The sequence below is a fragment of the Pristis pectinata genome, chromosome 5 (genome assembly GCF_009764475.1).
Source record: "Pristis pectinata isolate sPriPec2 chromosome 5, sPriPec2.1.pri, whole genome shotgun sequence".
NCBI lineage: Eukaryota > Metazoa > Chordata > Chondrichthyes > Rhinopristiformes > Pristidae > Pristis > Pristis pectinata.
Genome location: NC_067409.1, coordinates 52,131,205 through 52,145,652, shown reverse-complemented (window position 1 = coordinate 52,145,652; position 14,448 = coordinate 52,131,205). Strand labels below are relative to the sequence as shown.

General features: G+C 39.2%; 1 protein-coding gene across 1 annotated transcript in view; it reads right to left on the bottom strand.

Annotated features, from left to right (window-relative positions):
* LOC127570201 (tyrosine-protein phosphatase non-receptor type 3-like) overlaps window positions 1-14,448 on the bottom strand; it is a 143,986-nt gene that overhangs the window by 7,872 nt on the left and 121,666 nt on the right. The window contains 2 exon segments of the mRNA XM_052015470.1: window positions 7,724-7,859; window positions 8,954-9,105. Coding sequence (XP_051871430.1) covers window positions 7,724-7,859; window positions 8,954-9,105 — 288 coding nt within the window.

Below are 14,448 nucleotides of genomic sequence, written 5' to 3'. Positions count from 1 at the left end.
TGGTAACAAAGACACGTTTTTTTTTTAACTCAGCCAAGTGAGAAATGATGCATTTTCAGAAGTTAAACCAGGCCAGGACATGTACAGTGAATGACAGGGCCCTGGGGAGTGTCGTAGAGGTACAAGAAAGTAGCAACACAGGTAGACAAAGGTAGTGAAGGCGTATGGCATGCCTGCCTTCATCAGCTAGGGTACTGAGTACAGGAGTTGAGTTGTCATGTTACAGCTGCACAAGATGTTGCTGAGACCACATCCCACATCTGGAATATAGTGAGCAGTTCTGGTCATCATACTATAGGAAGGATGTGATTAACTAGAGAGGGTGCAGAAAAGATTCAGAAGGATGTTGCTGGGACTGGAGGGTTTGAGTTATAAGAACAGACTGCATAAGCTGAGATCGTTTTCCCTAGAGTGAAGGAGGCTGTGCAGTGACCTTAGAGGTTTTTCAAGTCATGAGAGGCTTAGATAAAGATAGATGGTTAGTCTTTTCCCCATGGTAGGGGAGTCTAGAGGGTAGAGGAGTCTTGAGGGTAGAGATTTAAATCTTTTTCCTCTCATTTTAAAAGGGAACTGAGGGACAAGTTTTTCCACACACAGGGTGGTGGATATATGGACAATTTGCCAGTGAAAGTGGTGGAGGTGGGTAAAATCACAATGTTTAAAAGACAAAAGGTACATGGATAGAAAAGGTTTAGTTTAGAGGGATATGAGCCAGGAAGACATCTTGATTGGCATAGACTGCTTCTGTGGAGAGAGAAACCAAGTTAATGTTTCAGGTCAATGACTTCTCAATCCAAAGTGTTAATTTTTATCTCTTCAGTGAAGAATACCGCTCGACTTGTTGAGTATTTCTAGCATTTTGCTTTTATTTCAGATTTCTAGCATCAGTAATTTTTTTCTTTTCCATTGAGGAAGTGGTACCCATTGTGTCATTGCAGGTTCAAAGCAGTTTGAGCATGTACTTAAGGTTAACACATCAGTACAGTGCACCTGCCCCTTGGGAAAATAAAGCGATAAAACCCAATGCAAGCCTCAGTAGCTTCATGGAGAAGACTGCTGTTTATTCACTAAAATGGTGAAAGGATTTGCCTATTGGCTTTGCTAATTATGTCAAACTTAATAACAATGCATGGAAGATCGAAACCAGTCTTGCATGGATATTTAATGATCACACAATAGCATTGTTACCCTACTCCATTATAAAGAATATCCCACAAGTTTTAACTACCACTAGGCAGCTGCTGTGGACGAATTGGTAATAAGAAACAGTTTCTTCTGCTCTATTTTGTTGTGACTGTCTCATGTGTTCAGATTTTCATTGGAGAAATCACAGCAAAATGATGAGTGATCAGGAGACTTTTGCAAATATTAATAAAGATGGCAATGCACAGAGAGATTTCCAAAGGTCAAAGTGGCTGAAAGAAGAATCATTATTTGTAGAACAAAGTGAATGGGAAAGAATTGCAAGCCATTACTTAAGGAATGGAGGCCAGATATATGCAGTCATGTAACTGATGATCAAACTGGTAATTGGTGATTCTGTGGCCCACCTCAGTACAGTGAAGGTTATGGTAAGGGACATCAAAACATTTAGCAGGATATGAATGATTTAATTTTGTGTGTCTATGCCACTGACATGGAGTTCATCTGCAGAGAGTATATTGGAAATTCTTGTGCTTGCTGTGTGGAATTTTCTAATTGTAATTTTATAATGCTGCTTGGAAATGCACATATAACAGATGCTAAAACATCCAGTATGTATCCTTGCTGGGTGGACTCTTTGTGAAAAAGAATTATCCCTTGTGAGCCAGGAATGCTTGGCATGGATGTGTATGATAATTAGCTGAGAAATTATGTGGGTGAAAATGTGAGCTCGAGTATTTTGTACGTTTTGGGAGACTGTGCATGGACAGCATCAGGAAAGAAAGGTTTAGATGATAAAAAAAGATAAATTTCAGTAACAATGTGGAGGGGTAGAATCAAATATCATCATCCAAAATGCCTTTATTGAAATGATAACCAAATAAAATCTGACAGAGCCAAATTACATACAAGGACAGGTAACCAGAAGTTTGGTCAAAGAACATTAAGGGGTAATAAAAGCGACGGAGATGTAAAGAGGAGATTTGAGCAGGGAACTTCTGATTTTAGGCTGTTATTTTGTTTGCTTTTTGTGAGAAGAAGAAGCCTAAGGCTTTTTCCTTGTCTGATGGGTAAGAGATACATGTACAGATAAGAAAAGATGAGAAGATGGCACAGTGGCACCACTCCAGAGCCCCTGGCCTCCAGTGTTATTGTATGGAGTTTGCAGATTCTCCCTGTGACGATGTGGATTTCTGCCAGGTGCTATAGTTTCCTCCCACACCCCAAAGATATGATGGCAAGATAATTAGCCATTGTAAATTGTCCCGAGTGTGTAGCGGAGTGCTAAAATTGACAGGAATGTGGGGAGAATAGATTCAGGGAAAATTAATGAGGAAATAGGATTGCTCTGGAAGCTGACGTAGTCGCAAGGTGACTAAGGTGACAGCTGACATAGCAAGGACATATGGAACAAATGTTTCAGGAAGGATGGACGTCTCAACACAACATCACGATACAGGGAGACACAAGAGACCGCAGATGCCGGAATCTGGAGCAACAAACAATTTGCGGGAGGAACTCAGCGGGTTGAGCAGCATCTGGGGGGGTTGGGGGGGGGGGCTGGTGTTGGAGAGAGGAGGAAAACTTCTTCAAAGTTGGCATACCTTGGATAGACTCCCACAGATGCTACTCGACCTGCTGGGTTCCTCCAGCAGAGTATTTGTTGATCCTTGAAATCTATTCCTGGTCTTAAACCCAGGTCCTATGATTTTATACCACTCTGCAACTGGGAAAAGTTTCCTACTATTTACACTATCTATGCCCCTCAATCTTGTATACTTCTACCAGGCCCTGTCCTTGGCTCCAAAGATAAACCTGGTCTAATCAATGTCTCTTCTTAACTGAAATGCTCCATCTCAGGCTCCATCTTGATGAATCTCCTCTGCAATGCAATCACATCTTTCCTCCAGTGTGGCAACCAAAGCTGAACACAGTACCCAACCTGTGTTTTAATCAATGCTTTATAAAGCTGCATTTTAAGTTTCCTGCACTTATATTCTGTACCCCAGCTAATAAAGGCCTGTATCCCTCGCATACCACCGTATTTACTTGCTGCTATCTTCAAACCCTTGGACTTACAGAAAAGATAGTCAGAATCTTTCTCAGGGAGTCTAAAACCAGAGGGCACAGTTTTAGTGTAACACAATTTCACACAATAAGAAAAACTGGTAGCAAGCAATTAGGAAAGGAAATGGTATGTTGGCTTTATTACAAGGGGATTGAAGTACTAAATGAGTTTCTCACAATTAGGTAGGGCTTTGGTGAGACTATCATTGGAATACTCTGTGCTGCAGTTACTCTATACAAGGAAGGGTACATTTGTCTTATAAGCAGGTGTAATACAGATTCAGCAAGCAGATTACCGAAATGAATAAATTGCCTAGGAAATAAGAATGAATAAAGGTTGTCTATACTTGATGGTAGTGATCTTACTGAAATATTCAAAATTTTGACATGGATTGACAGGGTAGATGGAGAGGAGCTGTCCTGCTGCTGGAGAGTGTAGAACCAGGGCATGATCATAAGGGAATTTTTTGTCCTAGATTACTCGAGGCCAAGAGTGATAAAATTCTCAATACAATGAAACCCAGGGATATGGGAATCAGCCAGAAAACTAGATTAAGTATAGGATCTGTCATAATCTTATTAACTGGCTATGCATCCTTGAGGGCTTGCATCTTTTTTTATTATTGATTCTACTTCTTAAATTCTCAGATGCCCAAGAGCAACAACTTGCACCCATAATGCAATAAAGCATCTTACCATTGTTCACCATAAGACCACAAGATATAGGAGCAGAATTAGTCCATTCAGCCCATCGAGTCTACTCCACCATTCAATCATGGCTGATTTTTCTTCTCCTCTCCACCTCCACCCGCCCCCCCCAACCAAAACCTCAGTCTCTCACCTTCTTCTCATAACTCTTAACCCCTTTTACCAATCAGGAACCTATCAATCAACCTCTGCCTTAAATACACCCAATGACTTGACCTCCACAGCCCTCTGTGGCAACTAATTCACTACCCTATGGCTGAAGAAATTCCCCCTCATCTCAGTTTTAAAGCAACATCCCTTTATTCTGAGGTTGTGCCCTCAGATCCTGGACTCTCCTACTAATGGAAACATCCTCTCCACATCCATTCTATCCAGGCCTTTCAGTATCACAATTTAGCACAGTCACCCATTAGGGAAGTTGACCTAAAGACAGTCAAAGGTGGTGGGAAAGACAAAGTCAGTGACTTAAGGGAATTCCTAAGACTTGAAAGCTACATTGACACGTGAAGCAATTAAAATTGGAGATACACAAAAAGCCAGAACTTCAAAGAACTTTTAACACTATACAGATGGAAGAGGTTACAAGGAAAGGGAGGAATGTTATGAAAGTATTTCAAAGCAAGGGTGGGAACCTCAAAAGAGAGGTGTTGCTTCATCAGGAGCCACTGTAGGTCAAGGAATAAAACACTAACTAGTAAAAGTGACTTGATATGAAAAGTAAAAACGGCAGATGTTGGAAATCTGAAATGAAAACAGAAAATGCTGGAAACATTGTGCAGGTCAGGCTGCATTTGTGGTGAGGCAAACAGATTGAATGTTTCAAGTTGATGGCAATTTTTCAAATGAAGAAGGAAAAGTTAGAAAACTGGCATATTTTAAGTTGCAGAGAAGTGTGTTGAGAACAAAGGAAATATCTATGGTGGGGTGAAGCAAGAAAAAATGGATAATGCATATTAATGATGGCTGAGAATGGTGAAGGCCTATCAATGGCATTTAGTCTGCTTGGATGAGGGGTAAATGGAGGAAGATGGATGGGAACAGAGAAGAGAAAAAAGTGCTGGAAATTGAAATACAGAACAGCACTGCTAAAAACTAGAAGTGAGAGAGAATGCTGGAAACGCTGGTTAGGCTATTCTACTGTAACTGCATTTGACTTTTATCAGAACCGGCCAGAGGTTGAAAAGCAGCAATCTGCAGATGTTAGAAATCTGAAACAAAACCAGAAAATACTGGAAACATTCAGCAGACCATGCAGCACCAATAGAGAATGAAGTTGCAATGATTTGTAGTGAGTTGGAGTACCAGCAGCAATATTTTGGCTGAGTTCTTGTCTGTGGAAGATGAAACAATGCTGCAATGGTCAATTCTAGGAGGTAACAAAAGAGATAGATGAGGGGTAGCTGTGAATGGGATAGACAAGGATAAGAGAAGTGGAAGTGGTCTAGTTACTGTGCCAGGGTACATTTGGAACCAGATATTACATTTCCAGATGACACTGCTGAGGACTAGCAAGCTGATGAGAATCAGGAATAGATCAAAGAAATTTTCAGGAGACTCTGGGAGGTACATAAACAGAGAAAGAGGCTATTGCTGCTGATGTGCTGGGTATGATTGAAAAATAGATCCACTGAACACAAAACCGAAGAGATGGAAGAAGATAGCTCGGTTAATCAAGGCGAAAGTTATGGAAACTTTACCTTGGCCACAATCACATGGGTATTGTTTGTGACCTCCACTAAGATATATTATAGTTTGGACTAATGAAATCCAACCAACCAAATAGTTTGGACATCTGGGGAGAAGGATTTACTATTAAACTACTTTCAGGTTAATCCCTTTGCTTGTTGGGTGGCGTAATGTGGTAAACAATATTAGGAGAAGGCAGAACGTAGCAGGCATGGGCTGGTGAATGCACAAAATATCCAAATTTACACATACCTCCATCTAATATAACATGCAAGATGCCTTACCCTCTGACCTGAAAGCTGTAATGTTTTAACAGCTGTGATATTAGTCTTGACTCTAGATCCAATCTGTTAGAATTAAAAGCGAGGTTTGTGACCTATTTACTAGCATGCCTTTGTCACATTTAGATTGTCCCCCTTTCAAGGACTTCTACAAAATTAGGAAAAGCATTCAAGATGAAGCTGTAATGTTATTAGTTCTGGCATACCAGAGCAAATGTTTCACTTCGAGAAATTACAAGAGTCTTAAACTTGTTAATGTTATTTTTATCTACCAACATTGAATTCTAGTTTTAGGCAAAATTTCTGAAGTCATAAATTATTTCTTGGTAATCCTTCAATGTTTGACAAAACTGAGGAACTACTTTCTTTTTTAGGTGTTCAAAGTGTTGTAAGTGCTATAGCTCAACCACCTTCATAATTACAAATGGATGGGAAAACACAAAATAATCTGGGCTGCAAGAGAAACAAGCCTGACACTGCTGTCATCTGGATTCCTTTTACTGCTGGCATTTCATCTGTAAAGTAACTCAGAAGGAGTCAGTTTGAACAAATGAGCCAAGATTTGAAGAGTGACAACCTATCTTCTGATCACTTGCCATGTTTTACCACCAACAATAAATTAAAATCTTGATATACAATAGATGCAATCACAAGGAAGGCGCAACAGCATCTTTACTTTCTTAGAAAGCTAAAGAGGTTTGACATGTCACCGAACACACTAACAAGTTTCTACAGATGTACTGTTCAAAGTATCCTGACTGGTTGCATCATGGTCTGGTATGGCAATTCGAATGAGTAGGAATGCAAGAAGCTGTGGAGAGTAGTAAACTCAGCCCAATATGTCAAGGGCACATCCCTCCCCACCATCAGTAGAGGTGCTGCCACATGGCAGCAACATCTATCATCAAAGATCCCCATCATCTGGGTCATGCCATCTTCTCAGAGCCACCATCGGGAAAGAGGTACAGAAGCCTCAAGTGCCACACCACCAGGTTCAAGAACAGCTACTTCCCTTCAACCATTCTGTTCTTGAATCAACCTGCACAACACTAATCACTACCTCAGTGTAGCAACACAATGACCATTTTGCACTACAATGAACAATTGTTTTGTTCTAATTTCTCTTTCTTTTAAAAATTCTGTACAATTTATGTTTATGTTTTTCTTGTGAATGTTGTGCGTCTGATGCTATGTGCCTGTGATGCTGCTGCAATTAAGTTTTTCATTGCACCTGTGCATGCATGTACTTGTGCATATGACAATAAACTTGACTTTGAAATAGGCACCAATTTGTGTGGTCAAAAGATGCTCTGTGCTTGCAAGTTCAATTATTTCTAGTGGAATTTTTGCTGTGAATATTAGTCATGCCAGAACAATCAACAAGCAACTTAAAACGCTGTGATGGTACTCTAATTGAAATAAACTGCATATAAAAATAACGAAGTAGTGCAAGGTGATGCAACAGAATTATGTGCACTTTAGTGTTAGCATGTGGCATAGGATACAATTATCTGGAAAAAGGAGACTAAATTGGCATTAAGGCAACATATTAAAATATTGGGAAGATTGCTTAAAAGACACTATAAATGAAATTACAAGACAACTTATGTTGATCAGTGAAGGCAGATTTGCAAGTTGCCTGCTTGCCTTGTCAGTCAGGGAATGGAGCATGGTTTAGCTAGAGCACAAGCGATAAATGTATTTAGTGGGAACAGAAAATAATGTAACCAAAATTCACAACACAGAGCACTGGTTTAAAAATCTGCTTGAATGTCGCCTCTGGATCCTTAAACATAAATATCTTTATTATTGCCTCATATTTATTACCCAAATCTTACCGATGTCTGTATCATCATAGCTCGCTGATCCCTCATTCTTCTAACAATATCCAAAGGGTACACAGGTTGGCCATTTTCAATCAAACACACTGCTGTCTCCATGGCAATAAGAACACCAGTTCGACCAATTCCAGCACTGCAAAAAATCAATCAAAATTTAAATTAAGTGCAAATTGGAGGCAATAAATTTAATATAGTTACGTATTCAGCAACTGAGAGCAATTTATATAAATCATGACTGAATGCGAGATAGACGCACCTATATGAAAATAAAGACATCAGTATGTATCTATTATACAGCATATTGAAGGAACAGGAATTGCATTTTGCACTGATGATAATACTTGTATATGTGTGAGATCAGGCTGGGGAATGGAAAGATGTATAGAAAATTCAAAAGGCCATGTGACCACTCTGCACAAAGGATTTCCCATTTTTTTTGTGGTCTGATTAAACGAAAATATTTTTTTCTTTCCTGATCATCCTACTGGGAAGTGACAAACAAGGAAATCCAAAACAAAGACATTACAGAATCCAGCAAAAAGAAAAAAAATAAAAATGCTACAAAATTCCTCTGTGACAATGGAAAGAAAGAAATACAAGCTCAGTAATAGTTTAGCAATGCTGTAATTTCAATATTTATGACTTAAAATAAAAATCCAAATGGTGAACACAACTCAGTAACCTCAATTGCCAAGAGCAAAACAGATTTAAGTAATGAAGAAAACAAGTCAAAAATGTCATGATGCACTAATGCAATTTTTTTTAAACATACAATTGGGTTAATTTCATACAATGTTGAAACAACCACAAAATCACAGTACAGCCAAAAGTTTTGGTGTAATGCATTTTCTAATTAAGAAAATAATTTTACATACCCATAGAAATTGAAGTTACTTCTCATGCAACACTTACTCTTGAAATGGCTAGCCAACTCAGTGGCATTTTAAACCTATGTGACACAATACTAACATTCAATACAAGCATTTTTATTATACTCAAGAGACTTAAAAAAACTGGTGATAGAAGTAATAGGATAGTGACAATCATTAGATCATATCACACTACAGAAATAATCATTCTCTACCCAAGGACAAAGCTTCATTGTTGAGACAAAAGAAAGGGTGTCAAGTATTCTTAGAGATCCACCTTGTAGCTGCAACCAAAATCAGCATGAGAGCATTTTGTTCCTCAGCATGCAAAATTGACTTCCTTACTGAAAATAAGTACCTGCAGTGAACAATAATTGGCTCATTGTCCCTTCCAATCCGTTTCTTTCTCACAAAAGTCACAAAGTCAAAGAAGTCCATTGAGTCATCAGGAACACCATGATCAGGCCATGCTACATACTGAAGATGACTGACAACACGTTCTAGTCCTGTCTGCAACAACAAAGAAACAAAAACCAGTTCAAATTAACGATATTCTATTGGTGTTATGTAATGTATGAGTAATTGTTGTAGAATGCTGCCTATACTCTCTCAGCTGATAACTTAAAAAAAACCAAACACTGGAAATATGCAGCTGATGAAGTGAAACAGACTTACTCTGTGGGTGGCACCCATAACCTGAAATGGTTGAAAAGGTAATAATTAAGATTTGCCTGCTGACCATCCTGAAATGGATGATCTTGAAGATAGTCACTGGAAGGATGGCTGAAAAGGCAATCGTTGATAAAGAGTTATCACATTATTAACAATAGCCTTCTTGTAAACACTGCAGTTCCTTTTCCATTTACCCAATTGCATATAAATTCCATTTTTCAGTGCAGTATATGAATTGATGTATTTAGATTTTCAAAGGGTTCCACACAAGAAGTTTATGGCCCATGGAAATGGAGGAAATATACTGGTAAGGATTTAGAACTGGTTAACAGACAAAAAGGTAAAGAGTGACAATAAACAAGTCTTTACTCAAGCTGTGAGGCAGTCATTTATTGGGTATTGGAGGGTCATAGAGTCAGAGAGTTGTACAGCATGGTTACAGCCCCTTTGGCTCAACTCGTCCATGCTGGCCAAGGTGTCTTCCTGAGTTAGTTCCATTTGCCTCATATCCCCTTAAAGCTTTCCTATCCATGTACCTGTCCAAGTGTTTTTTTTAAATGTTGTAATTATCACCATCACCCTCTGTGTGAAAGACTTGTCCCTCGGATCCCCTTTAAATCTTTCCCCCTCACCTTAAACCTATGCCATCTAGTTTTGGACACCCCTACTTTGGGAAAAAGACTGTGACAATCCATCTTATCTATGTCCCTCGTGATATTATTAACCTCTGTAAGTTCACCACTTAGCTTCCTTTGCTCCAGAGAAAACAATCCTGGGAATCAGCTCTTAGGCCCCAGCTGGACAGACTCAGTATCAATGATTTGGCTGAGGTGACCAGATGTCATATTTCCAAGTTCACTGATGGTACAAAACATACAGAATTCTGAGTGTAGAGGAGGATGTAAAGAGGCTTTAGGAAATATAGACATTAATTGAGGGGGAAAGAGTATGCCTTATTGGAATATAACAGGAAAAAATGTTAGGTCAACAACTTTGATTCACAAAGCAGACTGTTTTTTTTTAAAAATGGTAACAGATTCATAAACGTTGAATTTTTAAAAGAAACTTAGGCACTGCTGCACTCAAGTCATTGAAAGCTAACACACAAGCGCAACAAGCAATTAGGAAGACAAATGGTACTCTGGCCTTAGATATTCTTCAACTCACATCTCTTATAAAGATGTCTTACTGCAATTACAAAACCATAGCAAGAGTGTATCTGGAGTACTGTTTACAATCAAAGATCAACATCATCTTGACGAATGATAGAACAGGTTCAAAGGGCCAGATGGCAAACTCCTGTTCCTGATTCTTACGTTAGATTATTACCCATCTTTGAACCTCAGTATATGGCACACAAATGTGAAAACCCCAACATACTGGCCATACTTTGTGGCAATTTTCTGGTTGTGCTCTGTTGCATGACTGCTAGGCATTCTGCTCCTGCATCCTGTGCCAGGTTAAACATTAATATTTTTATTTCTTAAAATTGTACTTTTAGATGTTTAGTTTTTATTCTAAAGTGTAATTTTATGATTTTTAGTTTTTATTAGGTCATGTTGTTCAGCTTCACGGCTGTCTGGGCCAGCAAGATCAGCCTTCTGGATCTAGTGAAGTTGAACTGAATGGGGAATGGAGGTAATGATTGGTCAGCAGACCCCAGCCAGAAAACCCAGGCTGTTGACTCGGTTTCTCTCTCCACATATACTACACAATTCTTCTGGCTTTATCTCATATTTCTGGCATCATTGATATTTTGCTTTTGCCTGAGCCATCTTTACTTGCCCCATGTCCCTCACAGTGAAAAAAATATGCTTTTATTTCTAAAAACTTTTCCAATAATTCTTCTGGTTGCAACCTGCCACCCAGTAGTGAGAGAAGTTGTCAGCTACTCTTCTAATGAGAAAGGCTCATGGGAATGAATGGGGCTTCGTATGGCAAGAACTCAAGAACGAATGCTGACAGCTGCAGCATTTGTCCATCTGTCTGGTATCTTGGTGCCACCTGTGTGGCATTTGTATGATAGTTTAATGGGGGAAGTCAGACACTTCACTTAGGAAAAAGCATCATACAGACTCACACCAGCCTTGCCAATCCACTGGACCCAGGATCTGTCTGTCCAATGATCAGTGAGACAGTTGGGTTCATAGCAGTCATTAGATGTTGAAAACCCCCATCTCACTAATTGTTGCCAGTTTCCACCAGAACAGTGTACTTCTGTAAAGGAGGAAGCATTAAATGGTACTGAGCCACTGGTAAGGAAGGACAGTTTTGCAGTTTCATAAGTAGCTATCACATGTAATATCTTGCTTGTGATGAACCAAAACTTCCATGTATTCTCACAAGACAGACAAGAAAAACTAGAGTTACAACAACCATCAATCATCTACCTTTGGGGATTTGCCTCACAGTTCTTCTGACATTTAAGTAGCACCTTTAGGATGGTAAAATATCCCAATGTCATAGGAATGTAGCTAACAAAATTTGGTACTGAACTGCAAAGATAAATCAAGATTATGTGACCAAAACCTTGTTAAATTAGGTTTAAATGAGGGTCAAAGCAGGAAAGGAAATAAAGCTTTGGGCCAGGGTAGCTTAAGGAGGAGGAATGAAGTTCCTTTCACAAGTATGCAACAACTTTAACATAGTAAAACCTGATTTGTCACATATTGTTTGATAATGCTTCAATGAAACATTGTCCCGTGTTCGAGCAGATGAGACAAAATTTGTTCAAAAAGCTAGGTTTCAATAAGCGTTCTTAAGGACTGAAAACAGGTCAATAGGTCAAGAGTCAGGAAGGGAACTTCAGAATTTACGACTTCTGCGGCTGAAGGCACAGCCTATAATGGAGGAATGATTAAAACTGGATGGACAAGCAACTAGGATTGGAGGATCATAAATGTGAGGGAGGGTCATGTTATAACCACATATGTTATATGTGGAAGTACATTACAGACACTGGAAGAGGAACAGCATGGAGGGATTTGTAAAGAAAAATTATAACTTTAAAATCCTGAGCTAGATGAGTGAGATGAAATGGGAGTTAGGATACATGTAGCATACTTTTTGGAGGGTCTTTATCTTCTTGCTACATTTTTCCAGCATCATAACATTTTCTGGCTTTTGTTTTAAAAATTATATATGTGTTTTTCAATGCTGCATCTCTCTTGAATGCTTTTCTGCTCCTCTCATAGTAGCTATCTTTAAAAAATAGAATAAAATCTACTAACTTGTGGTTGAACCTTAATGCAACCCCTTCTTGTGAAGGGTCACCCAGTGATTTCCAACTCTTCACTTTCCCTCGTACTGCTGCTTAGAGATGCACTACAGAAATTCTAAAGGATACTTAGAACATAGAATACTACAGCACAGTACAGGCCCTTCAGCCCACAATGTTGTGCTGACATTTTATCCTGCTCTAAGATCTACCTAACCCTCCCCCCCCACATAGCCCCCTATTTTTCCTATCATGTGTCCTATCTAAGAGTCTCTTAAATGTCCCTAATGTATCTGCCCCCACAACCTCTGCCGGCAGTGCATTCCACGCACCCACTACTCTCTGTAAAAAAAAACTTACCCCTGACATCCCCCTTATACCTTCCTCCAATCACCTCAAAATTATGTCCCCTCGTGTTAGCCATTATCACCCTGGGAAAAAGTCTCTGACTGTCCACTCGATCTATGCCTCTTATCATCTTGTACACCTCTATCAAGTCACCTCTCATCCTTCTCTCCAAAGAGAAAAGCCCTAGCTTGCTCAACCTATCCTCATAAGACATGCTCTGCAATCCAGGCAGCATCCTGGTAAATCTCCTCTGCACCATCTCTAAAGCTTCCACATCCTTCCTATAATGAGGCAACCAGAACTGAACACAATACTCCAAGTGTGGTCTGACCAGAGTTCCATAGAGCTGCAACATCACCTCGCAGCTCTTGAACTCAATACACCGACTAATGAAAGCCAATACTCCATACACCTCCTTAACAACCCTATCAACCTGCGTGGCAACCTTGAGGGATCTATGGACGTGGACCCCAACTTCCCTCTGTTCTGCCACACTGCTAAGTCCTGCCATTAACCTTGTATTCTGCCTTCAAATTTGATCTCCCGAAGTGTATCACTTCGCACTTATCCGGGTTGAACTCCATCTGCCACTTCTCAGCCCAGCTCTGCATTCTATCAATATCCTGTTGTAATCTACAGCAACCTTCTACACAATCCACAACACCACCAACCTTTGTATCATCAGCACACTTACTAACCCACCCTTTCACTTCCTCATCCAAGTCATTTATAAAAATCACAAAGAGCAGGGGTCCCAGGACAGATCCCTGCGGAACACCACTGGTCACTAACCTCCAGGCAGAATACGCTCCATCTAGCACCACCCCGTCTTCTATGGTAAATAAAAGAGTTACTGCAGGATTAGGACCTATCAAGTTAGCTCCATATGTATTTGCCCTTGGGATTTTCTGTTTCCATGAGACAGTTACAGCCTTCTTAATTCCACTGATATCTTTACAGACTTCCATCATGTACCTTCAGCTGATGAACGCTGAGGCACCAACAAGTAACACATGGTTCCCATGTTAATTGTACAACTGAACTAAGCTTAAAATAATACTAGAACAATTTGAATTATCCTTACATTGTTCTAAATTTGTGAAAGAAAATTGCTTAAATTATATCCAGAAATGGCATCCCGAAGAGTTGTTGATTACCAACAAACTATAATACATAATTTCAGTGTTCTTGAAAAGAGAACATTGAAAAAAGTGCCCCCTTTTAAATTTAATGTTATCAATACATTCATTTTGCCTAAAATAGCACTGTTTAATTTTATTCCTGAATTGGTGAGAATCAATGTACTTAACTTCTAATCACAAAGAAATGATTCTATATGTATCCAAAATTTCATGAATATATTTTCTTTAGAGATTTTCCCAATGGCCATGAAAAGTCACAATGAAGCAATGTGTATGTTTTTTCTAAACCAATACAAAATTACTAATGGTATACTCAATAAAAATGCATTTTAGTTAGATAATTCTATACAAGTTAAAATGCAATACTCCCTGTGATCTGTTGCTCTTATTTTGTGCTGAGTAACAAATCCCAATTATACCAGAACATTGCGTAAACAGAATAATATCTGGACAAAAAGGAGCCATGGGGGCATT